At 43.1% G+C, this 18,284-nt stretch overlaps 1 protein-coding gene across 1 annotated transcript; it reads left to right on the plus strand.

Moving 5' to 3' along the window:
- The first annotated feature begins 5,875 nt into the window (after window positions 1-5,875).
- Window positions 5,876-17,714, plus strand: Arg1 (arginase 1). The gene is made up of 8 exons (XM_075947512.1): window positions 5,876-6,014; window positions 10,970-11,042; window positions 12,952-13,126; window positions 14,733-14,892; window positions 16,295-16,389; window positions 16,741-16,845; window positions 17,040-17,176; window positions 17,411-17,714. Exons 1-8 carry the CDS (start codon window positions 5,958-5,960, stop codon window positions 17,578-17,580), a joined length of 972 nt encoding a protein of 323 aa, XP_075803627.1. The 5' UTR covers window positions 5,876-5,957; the 3' UTR covers window positions 17,581-17,714.
- Window positions 17,715-18,284: the final 570 nt, after the last annotated feature.

The raw sequence follows: 18,284 nt of genomic DNA on the forward strand, positions 1-18,284 counted from the left end.
AAATGGAGAGAAACCCAAAACAATCCCACTGAAATCAGGAACAAGACAAGATTGTTCACTCTCTCCATATCTATTCAATATAGTTCTTGAGGTCCTAGCTAGAGCAATAAAACACCAAAGGGAGATCAAGGGGATACAAATCAAAAAAGAAAAAGCCAAACTCTCACTATTTGCTGATGATATGATAGTTTACATAAGTGACCTCAAAAATTCTACCAAGGAACTTCTACAACTCATAAGCACCTTCAGTAATGTAGCAGGATACAAGATTAACTTGAAGCCCTCCTTTACACAGATGATAAATGGGCTGAGAAAGAAATCAGAGAAACGTCTCCCTTCACAATAGACACAAATAACATAAAATATCTTGGAGTAACTCTAACCAAACAAGTGGAAGGCCTGTATGCAAGGAACCAAGTACTCATATCTTTTGGGAACACCTTGAGACAACTCTCCATATGCTCATGAGTCTCTTGCTTTTAGTCACCTTTCTCCATCTTCCTTCTGCTGATTCCTACTGAGAATCTGCATCTGAAACCTCCAAAATGAGAAAAATATTGTATCCTGACACCAAGGTTGTGTTTCAAGGTCTTGCTGGCCATGAGTTGTCATGTAGGTAGATCCCTGTCACCTGGTCCCAAGTGGCTTTTTTGTGACCGTTTGGTTCACAGAGATACCATGTTGATCTTCCATGTCCTGTTTCTTGCAGCCTCTACCCTTCTGTGAACTTTGCTCCACATTTGGGTGAGTCCGGAAAGAAGGGGAAGAGGCTGTGCAGTCAAATAATTATGAAACCACCATGAGTCAGACGTCCAGAGCAAGCTTTGTTGTCCCACTCACTCTGTTCTGGCTGCTGCTGTGCCACAGGGTTCAGAGAGTTTCTACCAGAGACAAGACAAGATTTGAACATTTCCACAAAGTCCTGTTTCAGGGACTACTTATCCTTGCTGTGTTGGGTTTCAGGAGTCTACACACCAAGTAGAACGCATCCCTGAAACCTTCCCATTGGTGTATTTTCCAGCTCTTGGGGCTTTATATTTCAAAGGTCTCATCTGTCAGCTGGCTGATAAGAATACAATGAAGATTATGGGCCATGGTTTGGAGCATCAAAAAGAGGTGTATAAACTGCAAGAAACATTTCTTTTTTAGGCACTCTAATGGCGAAACTTTTAAAATCTGTTTTCTTTGTTATTTGAAAATGCATTCTGACTGATGTCCTTATGAGATGAAAAGGTGAAAAGACAGAAATAGATGCAGGAAGACTGAGAGTGAACGTAGAGGCTTAGAATGGTGTACCTATAAGCCAAACAGCACTGAAGATTGCCAGCAAAACACCAGAAACTGGGACTAGGTGCAGGACTCCTCTGTGAGTGTAGAGGAAGCTCAGCTCTGCCTCAAATGTCAACAATTTTTAAATACCCATTTGTGGTAGAGGGTGGGTGGGTGATGTCTGCATTCCTAGGAAATGATTCTTTAAAGCCCAGTGCACATTGTCTACAGTGAAGAAAGACTTGGACTGCGGAGAGTGGGCTTTGATGGGAGGATATAAACAGATGGCCCTGTCTTCTTCCTTACAGTGATTCTAACCTTCCTAATGCTGCCACCCGTTAAACAGTTCCTCAAGTGGTGCTGACCCCAAGCATAAAATTCTTTTCCTTGCTACTTTGTAACTCCAATTTCGTGACTGTTATGAATCATATTGTAAATATCTGTGCTTTCTGATGGTCTTAGGTGACCCCTGTGAAATGGTCATTCAACTCTAAAGGGGTTGCGACCCACAGGTTGAGAACCACTGCTTTGGATGGTCTGTGAACACAGCTTTGGAAATTGAAAAGATAGTCTGTCCTTTATGGAGGTTAGAGGATCTTAGATAAAGGTGCTTGTTGCTAAGCCTGACAACCTGAGTCTGATTCCCTGAACCCATACGGTGGGACAGAACCTCCACAGGGCACCATGACATGTGTTTAAGGCACATACACACACACACACACACACACACACACACACACACACACACACACAGAATAAATGAATATAAAAAGTTTCAAATTAAACAAACAAACAAAAAAAACACAGCTTGTGTTTATGACAGGAAGGAGGTGATAATCATTGCATGTCTACATGAGGCCACCGAGGGCAGGACCTGTCATCCTGGGTAGGGAAGTCAGAGGACAGGAAGTAGCCGACAAAGCACAGCAAGACTGTATTGTCAGGAAATGAGACAACTTCCAGACTTCTTTATGCTGCTGTATGAACATGCCGTATTGGCCAACAAGCCTGCCTATAGGTGGATGACTGGTTCAGGAGCTGTGTCACTTTGGACTGGGGTTCCCTGTGGAGTGACAGAGCTCTTATTGAAGTGCTTCCTTCTCGTTTGATTCCTCAGTGACCTAGAAAAGGCAAGCAATAGCAAATTCTGTTCGATGGACTAGAGACTCCATCTACACCTCGACCTAAGCACTGAATTCTGGAGGGTCAACTTAAGGAGAACAGATGTTTGAAAGGGAGCGGCCATGATGGCAAACCATGCAATACATGAAACCAGTAAGGTTAGATATCCTAAACAACAAAGACCAAAGGAAAACAGATAGCCAAGAAATTATGAGCTTCTCTTTACCAGAGAGTTAGCGTTTATCAATGAGTCAGCTGATAAAAAGGTACCCACAATCTACCTGAAGAAAGACTTCCAAGAAAAGCCCTGGTGATGAGGTTTGACAGTAAATCTCTATGAATGAATATATAAAGTTAGCAAAACCATACTCACCAACTCCTTCTATACAAACCAGATACCAACCAACATAAACCCAGCCAATTTCATAAAGGAAGAGTACCTGTTCATCTTGTCCAACCATAACATCCAGCATGAAGCCATGCTGACAAGGCATTATGGATTGGTGTAGCCCTGGATGAGCAAGCCAGTGGCACAGAGGAAACTGGTTGGAGCAGGGCCGACTTTTTAGTCCATCTGTACAAATCTTGTCTGCTGAACCTAAAAGAATGGCGTAGACCTACAGCCTCATGCTAGAGACAACCCTTATTTCAGTTTCAACATACGTTTACATACAAATGAAACAGAGAAAGCCATGCTCTGAGGAAGGCTGTCTGAGTTCAGAAAAGCATGTAAATAAACATCAGTAAGCACATACTAAATATTAAGAGGGCAACCCTTTCCCAGAACATTTTCAGGATAGACCAAGTGAAGCACCACTGTCTGGCACGTATTATAGATTCTAGCTGAGAGAGCATGAAAGCAAGGCAGAAGGTCGTATCCAGATTCAGGGCACACTGACCAGATTGGGTCCTATAACTATATTTTGATGCTCAACAAAAATAAACATATCTTATAAATGGAAACCCAATGTTTAACACATGAAATCACATCCAAGAGCAATCCAGGGGATAAAATGCACCTGTGGTCAAAAGGCCCTCTGCCTTTCTTTCCTGGAGCCTCTCCCATGGTCCCCCAAGGCATTGCGCGCCATGCGTCAGTTCTTTTGACAGCGCTCTGACAGGGGACTTGGCTCATGATGGATACAGCTTAGTGGTAGCAGGGGGAGACTGCCCATTGGGTGCTGTTGAGGAAGCTGGTGGAGCTAAAGTTAGAAGATTTAAACAATATAAAAAAATGGAGCTGGATTAAAAAGAAGCCAGTTCACACCCTGAGCTCTTGGTGCTTCTAAGGCTTAGACCTAGCATCTTTCTGGTAGGCACACAATCCATCCCCGAACAGCCTTTTTCTCCTTTCCTTTTAACTCTGAAGAAAGTTCTAACTTGGTCATGCTGGCTTCGAGTTACCTCTATCGTGCAGTCAGGCTTTGGCCCGGTAGTTCTCCTGCCTCAGCCTCCCAAAGAGCTGAAACTACAGGCCCGCACCAAGAGGCCCCAGGAAAGATACAATTTAAATCAAATAGAAGAAAACAGAATCACGCTTGCGATCTGGGGGAGCAGGTGAAACTTGAACTTCCAAAGTTTATGATGAAGATTACCCAGCTGCCCATTTGTAAAGTAAGGATTTTGAATGATAGCATACACAAAGCTATCCGATTCTCAACAGGTTAAGGGAAGTGGCTGGGCAGTGATGGTGCACGCCTTTAATCCCAGACAGAGTCCTGTGAATTCTAGGACAGCCAGAGCTGTTACACAGAGAAACCTTGTCTTGAAAAACCAAAGAAAAACAAAAAGAAAGAAAAGTGATTTACACTGCCAGTGTCATTAGAGGTCATTACTTAGTCCACACAGAGAGCGCCACGTCCAGGTGTGGCGCCAGCACCAGGATTTAAGAGGCTGAGACAGGAGGAAGACCAAGAGCTCAAAGCCAGGTTGGAGTATATACAGAGATTCTGTCTCAAATAAACCAAGTGAAAACAAAAATCAAACCTGTAACTATATATTTAGATTATATCAGCAAAACATAACAAATGTAGAAAATAGGTTTGGAAAGGAGGCATCAAAATGGTGGTGGGAGACTTTGGCTTCTTGATTTATTCATTCAGAGAGTATAACCCATTTACCCAATCAATCAAGTCGGTGTTTATCCCATATTGGACTATTCTCAGTATTGAAGGTAGAGGGGGAAAGAATCTCTGCCTTGAGGTATCAAAAGTTCTCCTTGGTGCTTTTGTCTTCAGAAGGATAAAAACGTGAACTTCTGATATGTGGGTTTTCTTTTTAAAATTATAATCATGTGATTTTTACAGCTGGGAGAATACTTGGTTGTATTTCTTCTGGATTCACACTTTTCAAAATATTTATTCGGCATTGGGGGTGGGTTCTGCATGTACTACATCACTCACGTGGAGGTCAGAGGTCAGCCTGGAGGCATCGATTTTTCTCCTTCCACCATATGGGTTCTGGGGGTCAAACTCAGGTCACCAGGCTTGGTGTCAGTGCTTCAGCAGCTGGCTATCTTGTCTGGCCTACATCTCTACTTCTACACCTTGATGGACAATGTCTCAGGGGGACCCGCTGGCTCGGCTGGTGCTTAGATTAGAAGCCCAGCCCTCAGGTGGATCCAGAAGGCCCAGCGCTGGATCTCCTCTATTCTGCATCCTGCACATGAATGACCACCTCCCCCACTGCAGTTTCCCCCTCAGTAAAGCCGCAAGAAGAATCATATTCAGCCTACGGTTGGTTTAAAGATTAAATAAAATAACGTTATCTAGACCAGCCCTTGGCCCAAGACAAAAACCCAAGCTAGCTGGTTTTGCTTTCTCACGATTGCAAAAATGAGATTTTCCTGAACACTATTTCAAAACTGGTATTGCTTTGGGTTATTGGGGAAATAACAGATGCCTTCCTGTAAATTAGCAAAAAAAAAAAAAGAAGAAGAAGAAGAAGAAGAAGAAGAAGAAGAAGAAGAAGAAGAAGAAGAAGAAGAAGAAGAAGAAGAAGAAGATAAACAAATAAACCACATGTTTTCCCAGACAGTGTAACCTGGTACACGTAAAATGTGTCTCACAGATCAGCTGTTTCCCCCAGCGCGTGAAGCCTTGACTCAGGATGCTCAGTGGGAGGCTACTATTGCACTTCTAGCCTCAACTTGCAATTTCCTCAGTGGACTTAAATCCTGGAAAAGGTGAGTGCACCGCCCCGAAGTTGCACAGGCTAGGGACCTAGCACTTCACATGCAGTTATGAAACCACACATAATTGTCAATTGTCTGAGGAAAGATTAATGTCATCCAGCTGGCTTTTTCAAAAGGGCGTGAACTGGACGGATGAATAATGTTCTCTAAACTGGAGACCTGAGAGGCTCGGAGGGACGGGGCAATTCTACTGATGGGGAGTTTCTGTTGACTCTGTCATTCTTCGACTCAGTAGGCGGGGCCGGCTGCTGGATAAACAGATCCAACCCTATTATAAGGAGGGGGGGGAAAAGATGTGCTGCATTTTAGAGTTACAGCTGGCGGAAAGCAGCTGGACAGCACCGGGGCAGCGAGGAGGAATTCTGCCGAGAGCATGAGCTCCAAGCAGAAGCCCATAGGGATCATTGGAGCGCCTTTCTCCAAGGGACAGGTGAGTGCGAGCCGCCTTCGAATGACTGGAACTTACTGGTGGGAAATGTTTCATTTTAACCCTCGTCAGGCTTTGCCATCTGGCTGTGAGTTTCCCCGGCACCATCTGGCCTCCAGGTGCGTGCACTCAAGTCTTCTCACCACTGTGTGGCACAGCATTCCTGGGGACTTAAACCCACTTCCTTTTTCGGCTCCTGCCAAAATCCATTTCATTTAAATCTTAGTCATGACAATGTTTGAACAAATTCCTCTGGGCGGAGATCACCTGTGTCTGCATTGTGGCTCCTGATGCTTGCTTTTTTTTTTTTTTTATGTTTTCGGAGTACGAAGTGAGAGATTATAAGAAAACACATTGGTCTGGCGACATAATTCATGCCTAGAAATGTAATGGATTGGTGACAACCTTCAGACTTGTTTTAATTTGGGTAACTTAAATAACAGAGCTTTTGCAAGTTTGTGAAGAAGTCATGCTATTTTGAGCTTTAATGATCTTATGACTGTTAGCTGATAGGCTAGGGGAACACCTTATATCTATCTCTCTTTGAGGAGAGAGAACAAGTACAAAACACTTCAAGTTGGCGCTCCTGTCAGAACGAATGCATTCATAAAGCTCCAGTTGCTTAGACCACCTAAGGGTGAAGCACACATGTCATCGAAGTCTAGATAGGCCACTGCTGCCCTCCTTGCCCCCCTGGGCTTGGAAACACTCATTCTGCTAAAGGCAATGAGATATCAGAATGCCTTAGACTCAACATGGTCTGTTTAAAAAGCAAGGGGGAAAAACAGTCCAAGTCAAACAAGAGAGCCAGTGGATTGTAATTCCTGCTGTTCTTTTGCTTTTAAATGCGGTCTTCCTCTTGGCCTTTAGAATCTAGAGAGCTTGCAGTCTTTTTATTTGTGAAGCCTCAAGGTGCATGCTGCCTCCCCCAAACCCCCACCCAATAATAATTTTTGGAGGACAGAGGTTGGAGACCCAGATTGTATTTGGTGTCAGTAAACAGCACTCCACTGCTGAAGAGCTCACCCAGAACTCCAGAACATGGGGGCGTTTTGTTGACATGGGTTTCCCTGAAGATGCACAATACGGTCTGGGGCAACTGCTCAGTGGTTAAGAGCTTTTGCTACTCTTTGGGAAGACCAGGGTTCAGCAGCACCCACATCAGGTGGCTAACAGTTGCCTATAACTCAAACTCCAGGGTATCCAGTACCCTCTCCTGGCCTTTGTGAGAGCCCTCACATCCCCAGCCCCCCCACAAATAATGAGGAAAATATTAAAACATCCATAGCAGGCTCATCGGTTCTTTTATTTTTAAGGATTTTCCTTTCTTTGTAGTTGGGTATATATTAGTTTACCTCTGCAAGAGCAGTATGCATTCTTGTCAACCGAGTCATTCTCAGCCCCCCATCCACTGTTGGAATGGGTTATGAAACAGACTTGAAAATGAAGGAAGGAAAAGCTACCTTGTTTGGCCTCTGGGCTTAGGTAGAGAGCTGACCATCACAGTCAAGGCCCTTCTAGGGGACAATATGTTAAAACGCTATCTGCTGCACTGTGCATTCTTAGTAGCTCTCCCGTGTCAGAGATTCTTCTGTGTGAGTCTGCAGCTCACTGTCTCATGAGTGGAAGAGCAGAGACAAATTTTTCCTGTCGTAAGCTATGTACCAGAGGGTGAAACTGCTAGCTTATATACACAGTTGGCCTAAGTGTGATGCACTGGCAAACAAGAGGTTAGAAGTTTGAGTCTGAGAAAGAACCCCATTCTCTGCCTCACCTCATTCCAAGACAGTGAACAAAGACTGAGCTAGGTAGGTATTGTCTTCATCGGATGAGAGTTAATTAAGGGTTGTAGTGGTTCTCAGCCTTCCTAATGCTCCTCATGTTGTGGTGACCGCCGCCCCCCAACCACAAAACTATTTCATTGCTACTTCATAACTTTAATTTTGTTACTGTTATGAATTGTGATGTACATATCTGATATGCGACCCCAAAGGGGTTCATCGGTTAACATCCTCTGGCTTAGAGCATTCTGCTAGTTTACTAAAAGTCACGGAATCTTCACTGTGTACTTTCAGACAGGGTTGTCTGATATCAAAGCTTGTACCCCTGGTCTATGAAGCTGATTTAAAAGACTCGGCTCTATAGCAAATCATCGCCTTGAGGCTAGTTAGGGGCTAGACATGACATTTGAAATAGTCAGGGTTGCTGACAGAGCAGTGTCCAAAGTGGGCAGAGAAACCAACATGGGCATGCAGTCAACATGACAAGTAGTTTTAATCAGAGAAAGAATGGAATGCTAGAAAATGTCATAGTGAGGGGCTAGGGAAGTGGTTGGGAGAGGGTTTGCAAGCTCAATGAGACAAAAGCCCTAGGTTAGACACCCCAGCTCCCCATAAACTGCGTATGGAGACATGCTCTTGTCACCCCCAAACCCAGAAGGTAGAGGCAGGAGGATCTGAAGTTCAAGGTCCTCCTTAGCTATGCAGTGAGTTTGAGGCTACCCTGGGCTACATGAGAACATGCATTAACAGTACAAAACAAACCCCAAACATTCCACAGAAAGACCTACTGACAGTCATAGCAAACACAGTGTCACCTGAGAAGTCTTCACAGGGTTTGTCTGATGCCTAAAAAGGAGAAGGGCAAAGACCGGTGAGTCATATTGAATTGGAGTTTGGGTGTCAACTATATGTCAGTCCTCCATTGCAACACCCAGAACTCCACGGGTAAACATTTAGGTTGAAATCTGGCAATAAGACCAAAGGACATAAAACTGTAAGTCAGAAGAGGCCATGATGAGTAGTTAAGAAGAATCTACCAGAGCCGGGAAGACAGCTAAGCTGGTGAGGAACTTGCGGTACACGCATGAGAACTTGAATCTGAGTCCCCAGATCTGTCTTAAAAACAAAAAAACCAATAAAACACCTGGATGTGGTGGTATATATCCATAATTCCAGAGCTGGGAGGTAGAGAGAGCTGAAACTTTGGCTCACAAGCTAGCCAGTCCAGCCTACTTGTGTGTTCTAGGCTAGTGAGAGACAACCCCCCCACACACACATAAGGAGTATTTATTAAAAAGCTAGACAGAGTCTGACCAATGAGAAAAACTGTTTTAAGATGGGGGCATTGGCTAGCATGGAGCTCTCTCTCTCTCTCTCTCTCTCTCTCTCTCTCTCTCTCTCTCTCTCTCTCTCTCGTGTGTGTGTGTGTGTGTGTGTGTGTGTGTGTGTACACATACACTATGGAGCTAAAATCAGGGTGATTTATATCACCTGTCTCACTCTTCCAAGTGGTGAGATTAAAGGTGTGCATCTTGACAAACATTTCTTGAATTTGTCTTCTGGTCTGCACACACACAACACAAACATGCTTGGTGCATGTGTGCATTCATGTGTGCGTGTACACACACACATACACATAAAGGATATTGCACTATGCAGCCTAAAAACAGAGATTTTTTTTTTTTGGTTTTTCGAGACAATGTTTCTCTGTGGCTTTGGAGCCTGTCCTGGAACTAGCTCTGTAGACCAGGCTGGTCTCGAACACACAGAGATCCGCCTGCCTCTGCCTCCCGAGTGCTGGGATTAAAGGCGTGTGCCACCACCGCCCGGCCAAAACAGAGATTTTAAATACCCTTATTACAGAGAAATGATAAATGTTTAAGGTGCTGGATATGTTAACCTAAGTTGATGTTACCAGTACCTACATGGATCCAGACATCATGTTAAACCTCATGAATATATATTGAAGTATATATAAAGTGAGTTTTAAAACAATTTATGAGATGTAAAGGGACAGAACTGTGTTAGGCAGAGTATTCAAGGTCCCTGGTGGCTATGGGTAGAAATTTGACACCAGGATTTGCCTAGCACCTGGGGAAGATCATCTGTCACTTGACTAGAGAGGAAGTATTTGCTTAGTTTAGGGTTACAGTTTCAATCCTTAGAATAAACACATGTGACTTTTGACACCAATCTCCTGGCCAACTTTCTGTGTGCCTTTAAATTAAAAAAGAAAACTATTTATTTATTTTTGTATCCTAAAGGGTTTGAAAAAAATATCAGAAAGATACAGAAAGGCATTATTTACTTAGACTTCTATCAGCCACAAAGCCGGGGAGAAATTTTTCCATGGAAAAAGATGGTTAGCTTTCTGGCTGTTAACTCAGCAAGACAGGATTTCCCAAGTCAGGTTTCAACACATCAGAATTTAAAATTACTATGCTGGTCTTTGTGGTTTCAAGTATTGGGTGACCATTTTTGCCTGGTTTCTCCCCAAGAGTCATAAATTAACTTCCATTTACCAGTTGGGGTACTTTGTTGTTTTTTTATTGTTATTATTATTATTATTTTATAAATACCGCTGTTCTCCATTCAGGTACAGGTCTTGTATGTTGACTTGCATGTAGGTCTTTCCAGGTCATACGTTTCCCCTGCTGATGTCTTTGCCCTAGATTTTCCCTAGGTAGCAAAGTTTTTCCATCACCCATCACCTTCCCTGACCATCTGCCGATGTTGCAAGCCTAAGCCCAAAGATCACCTGTTATAGCCAGCATGCATGGCACACCCTGTTCCGGACTTAATTAGAAGCATCCTGTTTTCGTATCAGTATTGAAACAACCATCCATGTACAAAAGTTGTGACTGAATGTCCAAAGTTAGTGGTTTTACATGCTGGGAAGGGGAGAGTGTGTTTTGGTATTCCAGGACCAGCTTACAAGGCTAGTTCTTGTATTACAAGGATGAAAATGCTTTGTGGTTCTAGTACCTTCTGTCTGGCATAGGTGCAATTCATTCCACATCGCTGTGAAAATTAGTGAGAAAATGTAAGGACCTGGATGCATGGGAGCTCAGAAACTAATGGCTAATGATTCCATTGATTGACCACAGGGAGAGTTTTTCTTGTGGGCATTGGATAGTCACAATCATGACTGAAAACTGTACTTTTTGTATTGCTCAGCCTCGAGGAGGGGTAGAGAAGGGTCCTGCGGCATTGAGGAGCGCTGGTCTGGTGGAGAAACTTAAAGAGAAAGGTAATTTTAAAGTTGAAAGATGATCAGGTAACGTCACCATCACTCTGAAGGAAGGAAGGACAGGCTTCTAAAGGGGAGGGTGCTTCCACAGTGATACTTACACCACTGAACCGAGGGCTATTTATTTATTTATTTATTGTTTTAATCACGAGAACCATGTCCTACAAAAGAAGCAGGGCCTGGGAAGGATGCCCAGTAGACATTGCTGGTGGAATATTCTCATTTTCCTTACGTGGTTGGCTCTTTCTGGCTAAACTATCGTACAAAAGAATGTATGATACAAGAGGTTTGGGTGGATGACAGGGGAGTTGGGGGGAATTGAAAATAAAAAATAAAAGCTGAAAGAAACACACATTACTATTGCAAGAGGATTCCCTACCTCGTGAAAATGAAACAAAACAGCAATAAGCTGAAAGAAACACACATTACTATTGCAAGAGGATTCCCTACCTCGTGAAAATGAAACAAAACAGCAATAATAACAGCAAGAAGAACAGCATCTAGTGTGCACGTGTGCGGGCATACACGTGGCCAAGCGCTGGGGAGGTGGAGCAATTGGAGTCTGTATGTATTTCCAGTGAGAAGTTAAAAGAGGCAATCGATTTAGAAAGCAGTCTGGCTCTTCGGTCAACACACAAGACCTGTACTGCATGGGTGACAGCAGCATTTTAATACACACGTGAAAGATAAAGAACCCCAACTGGTTAGTGGGTAAAGTAAAGTGTGTATATGTGATGAGACAGTACTGAGCAATGAAAAGGATCAGACAGAACACAGACAAGGCCACTGATGGGTCTCCGCGACAGCATGCTAAGTGAGAGAGCTTGGACACAAGCGACCATGTGACTCGGTTGGTATAAGGTCCTAGGAAGGCAGAAACATAGCTAAGGAAAGCAATTGATGTGGTTGGGGCAGGCACTGCCCACAGAGGAACAGAATGGTTAACATGGTGGTGGCTACAAGATTGTAGGGATTTTCCAAACTTGATGGCCTTCACATTTAGGATGACTGAGTGTTAATGCTGGAAACTGAGGATGTGAATGGAGCCAGGGCATGAGGGAGTATGGGAGGAGGAAGGAAGAAGATAGGGAGGAAAAAAGGGAGGGAGGGGGAGAGGCCACTCAACTGGAGAATGAAAAGCCCAAGTATGCTGCCTTCTCCTTAGGTAACTAGAAGAAACCGAGTACTGTATCAGGGGAAGTTTCTTGAATCTATTGCTCAATTTTAAGCACACACAGATATAACAAATACTTTGGCAAAAGGCTAGTTCAGAACACTGAAGAGATCCCACAGTGTTACGGGATGGTCTCCAGTTTAGAAACTCATGTCAGAAAGCACAGCCAGGTTCTTAGAAACGCTGGATTCCCTGCTGTTTTTTTTTTTTAATATGAAAAAGTGTAAGCACAAAGTATGCATTTCCTGGACTCTCTGACCTGGGAGGTTTGATGCTAAACATACACAGCATTGACATTTTCAGCACACAAGGCAGGTGAGATGGGGGAAGAAGCTGGAGGTTTCGGTGGGTGACGGCCTGAGTAGAAAACGAGGATCCTTGAAGCAGGGTCAGAAACTTAGAAAGCGCTACTGTATTTCACTACTACATGCTAACTACTTCTGAGGTATTTCATTTGGGACATATAAAACACTTACTTAAAACTAAACATGCTTATCACAGAAAGAGAGAAAGCATTTAACACATGTGTACGCACACATGCAGGTGGTGGGGCACGGAACAGGATGCTGTTCCCTATTGGATCAAGACCACCAAGTTATTGTCATTTTTTGGCATCCAGTCTCCATGGATTGACTCGGGAAATAGGGAGACCCTGGTATGCGCGAGCATCTTTGGTGACTGGAGGGCCGATTTGCTGTCTGTTTCCATTTAGTAACGTCAAACTTTTCATTGCAGAGTATGATGTGAAAGACTATGGCGACCTGGCCTTTGGTGATGTCCCTAGCGACAGCTCCTTTCAAATTGTGAAGAACCCAAGATCTGTGGGGAAAGCCAATGAACAGCTGGCCGGTGTGGTGGCAGAGGCCCAGAAGAATGGAAGAGTCAGTGTGGTGTTGGGTGGAGACCACAGGTCTTGTGAACTGGTTATATTCCCGGGGTTGGGCACAAATGCCATAAGGGGACCTAAGAATGAAAAAGCAGACAAGAAAACACTGAAGGATATTTTGTACTTTTTTGCCTTTAGGGACCATTGTACAGTCTAATTTATGATGGAAACATAGGCTGAGCTCTATTTGAAGTCTTAAAATATCTTTACCCATTACAACAGGAAATATGCCAACTGTGTATTTCAGCATACATTAAATTTTATAGTGATTAGCCACTGGGAGAAGTCACAGGCTATTCAGCTTGATTACTGATGACAGAATTCATTTAGGTGAACTTAGAAATACACGTTTCCATTATAAAAGCACTATAAAAGTTGTGAAAGAACACACACACAAATACATGACCAGCTGGCAATTATTTTTCTGTCATTTCTCATGTTCTGTTCTAAATCAATAGTCTGGGTTTCCTTCTATTTCTATTTAGCATGCACACAAAAGTATCGCTTTGGCTGAGTAACTTTTCATCATGGAATGACACTATTCTGGGTGTACACACACACTCATACATACATGCACGCATAAACTCACACACACACACACACTTTTATACATATCCATATTGCCAAATATTTAGTTTTACATTTTCACCAAAGCAAAGACAGCCAGTTTACTGTTTTCACTCCGGGATGGCGTCCTGGGGAGGCCCAGGGAGTTGAAGAGTGAGGACAGTCGGGCTGCTCTTGTAGCCAGAGACCTGCTTCCTTTCATGCCCAGCTCCTCGGCGGCTCCCGGGAGCATGGCTGCTATGGCACGGCTGCAGTTTAGACTGGATTTGCTTTTTTCCTTTCTTTTCTAAGTGGAAACATTGAAAGTGGAAATGGTAAGGCTACAGATGGCCCAAAGGCGTGAGATGTAGAATAACAGCAGACATCACGCCAAATGCACACACAATACCTGGACATGAAGGCACGGATGTTTCTGCTTTGAGAATCCTGACGTTCATGACTCTGAGTCATATTTACATGCTTACAAGTGTGATAACGTGGGCATCCTACATCTGGCCTATCGGTAACTTCTGTGCAAGATACCACTTAGTTCCCCCATTCTGGCTTAAGGTGGAGTCAGGATTTTGGGACGGGCTTTATGTCTCCGGACCTGATGAGAAGGGGGCCTTGCAAGGAGAGAGTAGGGGGCTAACGTGAAGCTGAGCACTGACTGGACAGACAGACACTGGTTGTAGGGGACGAAGGCACACCCTAGTGATTCTCCCTGATTATAAAGTGCTGATTTTTGAAGAGAAAAATGAAAGAATGTTCTATAATTGAACTCAGAGAATCAAGTACTTAACAAGAAAGAGGAGAGTCCAGAAAAGGAGCTAGGTTGACCCTAAGAACTAAAGAGCATCCATCCATATCCTTCTTAGTGATGTCATCAAGGTAAACTAACTGGTGATCGCTCCCCCTTCTCTATTGTTATAGTGGTTTAACTAGCACCCTTAAGGTCTATGCACAAGCTAAATGGACTTAAAGGCTATCAAATCGGCACAGTATTTGGGCTAACAATATGATATATGTGATGATATTGTAAACCTGATGTTCACACAAACTCTCCCCCACTCCCTGCCCACAGTATGGCAATTGGAAGCATCTCTGGCCATGCCAGGGTCCATCCTGACTTATGTGTCATTTGGGTGGATGCTCACACCGATATCAACACTCCACTGACAACGGACACTGGGAATTTGCATGGACAACCTGTGTCTTTTCTCCTGAAGGAACTGAAAGGAAAGGTAAGAGGCTCCTTAGCTGATATGAAAGAACTCTGTAGTAGTTCAGGAGGAATCCTTGCTATAACCTCAAGCTATCTTCTCTGTAGTAAATAAGCAAAAGGTGAGTTGTAAAGGCAGCAAGGCTTCTACTGGACAGTTTGTAAACTAATTCCACCCGGAGCTGTCCCTCTGTATCCATGAGCGATTGGTTCCATGTCCTCACAGATACCAAAACTATGGGTGCTCAAGTCTCTCAAACAGTACGACACATATTGCATATAACCTATGTGCATCCTCCTACATACTTTAGGTTAATACCAGATGCAGTATAAATACTACGAAGAGAGCTTCAACTGTATTGTCTGGGGAGAGCCTGTATAGGTTCAATGAGGACCAATAAGCCCTAGTACTGGCTTAACTATATCCTCAACCTGTGACTGCTGGAAATAGGGATGCAGAGGGTTGACTGCTTTCTCTTTGGATTTTCTTTTTTGGGGGGTGGTGGAGAGGTGGGGTATTCCGAGACAGGGTTTCTCTGTATAACGACAGCTGTCCTTGAACTCACTTTGTAGATAAGGCTGGCCTTGATCTCAGAGATTTACCTGCCTCTGCCTCTCCAGTACTGGGATTAAAGGAGTGTGCCACCACACCTGATCTTTTGGGATTCTTAAACTACCCTTTCGAGTAGACGGACAGACTAACCCTTTCTAAACAGATTCGGAGGGTAAACGACTTTTCCAGAAACAGGCTGAGTTATTATGACGCAAGGGCAAGCAGGTCTCCTGTCTCCCACATCTTCTAACTACATGTCACAGGCTTTTCCTTTTTCACCAAGTGCACTCTTTACATCAGACCCTAGTCAAAAGAGCCCCGTGCAGATATTGCAAGAGTCTTGCTAGATGTTTGAGGCTGGCCTAGAACTTTCCACCTGTCTTTTGGGTGCCAAGACAGGAGTGCCACCCTGCCTGGCTTTCAATGGCTTCAGATCTCTACTCTGAGAAGCACTTACCTGAACCACACGAGGAAGAACCCATCCCTATTCCAGAGAAACTTCTTTAGAATACTGGATTAAGCCCTTTTGAGAAAGGGAAGTGAAGATGGAAGCCATTAAAGAAGTAAAAGCACACATTTCTTGGTATAGTGTCCTGAGGACAAATCTGAGCATTGCAGAAATGGGGCATGGAGCATGAAACTACTGACAAGCCCAGGGTAGGTTGGGCCCCAGGGCAAAGCTGTTGTGGTCAAAGCAATCAAGAGCACACAAGGGGAGACAAGTATCCCTTCCTAATCTCATATTATTTAAAAATCTCTTCTAAACTTACACTCTAAATGTCAGGTATGTGCAGTCAAGGGGGATCAATATAAAATGCAGATCTGCTCAAGAGAAACATGCCGGTCTAAATGGAAATGCTGTCGTTTCTAGTTCCCAGACATACCAGGATTCTCCTGGGTGACTCCCTGCATATCTGCCAAGGATATTGTGTACATCGGCTTGCGAGACGTAGACCCTGGGGAGCAGTAAGTTTAGTCCATGTTCTTTTATATGCTAAGTACACTTTACTGGTTAAATCTTAAGAGGAGGTTCTTTTAAGTAGACATTATGTATACAATTGTACATGTATTTATATTCACTTAGATACAGGCATTATTCAGGAAGTTTATAATGATTTACTCTTAAAATACAACTATGTGTATATATAACACAGTTCACAGGAGTTATTTTATGTATCTTATGTAAATTCTAAATATTATGTAAATATGTAATATGTAAATTAAATAAATATTTTATATATTTTATGTAAATCTGCCATAGGGAATATAAGAAAAATCGTATTAACTGTAAATTAACTTAAATCTGTTCTTTTATAGCTATATTATAAAAACTCTAGGAATTAAATACTTCTCAATGTCTGAAGTGGATAGACTGGGAATTGGCAAGGTGATGGAAGAGACATTCAGCTATCTACTAGGAAGGTATGATGCTCTTGTGTGCATGTGTGTAACCAATGCTTGCTACTGACAATTCTTATCAATATAGGTTGTTAATAAAGGTTAGGTAAAACCACGGGATTTCCATGGGTTGTTTTATAAAGCAGGAGAAGACCCATATTTGATTATTGATTCCACAACTGCCACTCTAACAGAAAGCCTTTCCTATTTCTTAAAAGAAAGAAAAGGCCCATTCATCTGAGTTTTGATGTTGATGGACTGGACCCAGCATTCACAGCAGCTACTGGCACACCTGTTTTGGGAGGCCTATCTTACAGAGAAGGTCTCTACATCACAGAAGAAATTTACAAGACAGGTAGGTAAAAAAAGGCAATGAAGAAACAGCTGCACCCTTGGCCAGTGTGTTAGTGGGCCTCTCTGACCTAACCCAAGCCCTTTGGTACATCCAGGTTGCCCACCATGTGATGTGATACATGTTTTCCATTGGTTCCCCTCTTCTCCACGAGATACACTTTAGAATCAGTTGTCACAGATTTTAAAATGTCAGTTACTCTTATCAACCATATCATTACCATTTTTTTTGTTGTAGGGCTACTCTCAGGACTAGATATAATGGAAGTAAACCCAGCTCTGGGGAAGACACCGGAAGAGGTGACTCGGACAGTGAACACGGCAGTAGCATTGACCTTGTCTTGCTTTGGGACTGCTCGGGAGGGTAGTCATAAGCCAGGGATTGACTACCTGAACCCACCTAAGTAAATGTGGATGAGACACATGAAAAAAGCTGACTCGTGAGAGCAAATTGAACAGACCTAAGCAACAGTTCTCTCAAGAGTTCATTCTTGCACGTTATTTCCCCCCCAGTATTTCACAAGTTCCTTTATGGTAGGAAACTCAGGGTGTGGACATTTGAACAGCTATGAAATTAGAACATGTGTATTCCTAATTTAAGCAGAAGTTATCCTTAAAAAGCAGTATAAATTAATCTCCAATTAAAAATGCTCCAGCATTTAAAATACACATCAGTGGGAGTGCTGGCTCACTAGACTGGGCCATCAGGTAGTTGGAGACAAAGGTGTCCAAAGGGAGGCAGCTGTGTCCACATTGTTCAAAAGATGTGAATTTTATAATAAACTCATGACAAAATCCTGTTGTCTACCTCTTTACAAACACATGCAACATACTTATCCACGTACATACCAAACCACACATGTGCGTACCATATCCCCCCACTCACCCTTCTTAAAATCACTGTGACGATTCCTACAATGCATAGAAATAATCATCCCTAAAACAATGTAAGACTTTGAAGCCATTAAAAGTTGGTTTCTGTCTTACCTGTAAAATAGGTAATCACAGGCTTAGACAATCTCCAAGTTCATTGATATCAGGTGACCCTTTCTTTTTCTAGGCAAACACAACATAGGTATTTTAAGCTGGATTGTTGTACAGGTATTGGCAAA

This window comes from Microtus pennsylvanicus, chromosome 1, assembly GCF_037038515.1.
Source record: "Microtus pennsylvanicus isolate mMicPen1 chromosome 1, mMicPen1.hap1, whole genome shotgun sequence".
NCBI classification, from domain to species: Eukaryota; Metazoa; Chordata; class Mammalia; order Rodentia; family Cricetidae; genus Microtus; species Microtus pennsylvanicus.

What these genes read in the sequence shown, in the direction of transcription:
- Arg1 (XM_075947512.1), top strand. Translation starts at nt 5,958, where the DNA reads ATGAGCTCCAAGCAGAAGCCCATAGGGATCATTGGAGCGCCTTTCTCC. An exon ending in CGCCTTTCTCCAAGGGACAG is followed by an intron (nt 6,015 to 10,969) that starts GTGAGTGCGAGC and finishes TGTATTGCTCAG; the next exon opens with CCTCGAGGAGGGGTAGAGAA. An exon ending in TGAAGGAACTGAAAGGAAAG is followed by an intron (nt 14,893 to 16,294) that starts GTAAGAGGCTCC and finishes TGTCGTTTCTAG; the next exon opens with TTCCCAGACATACCAGGATT.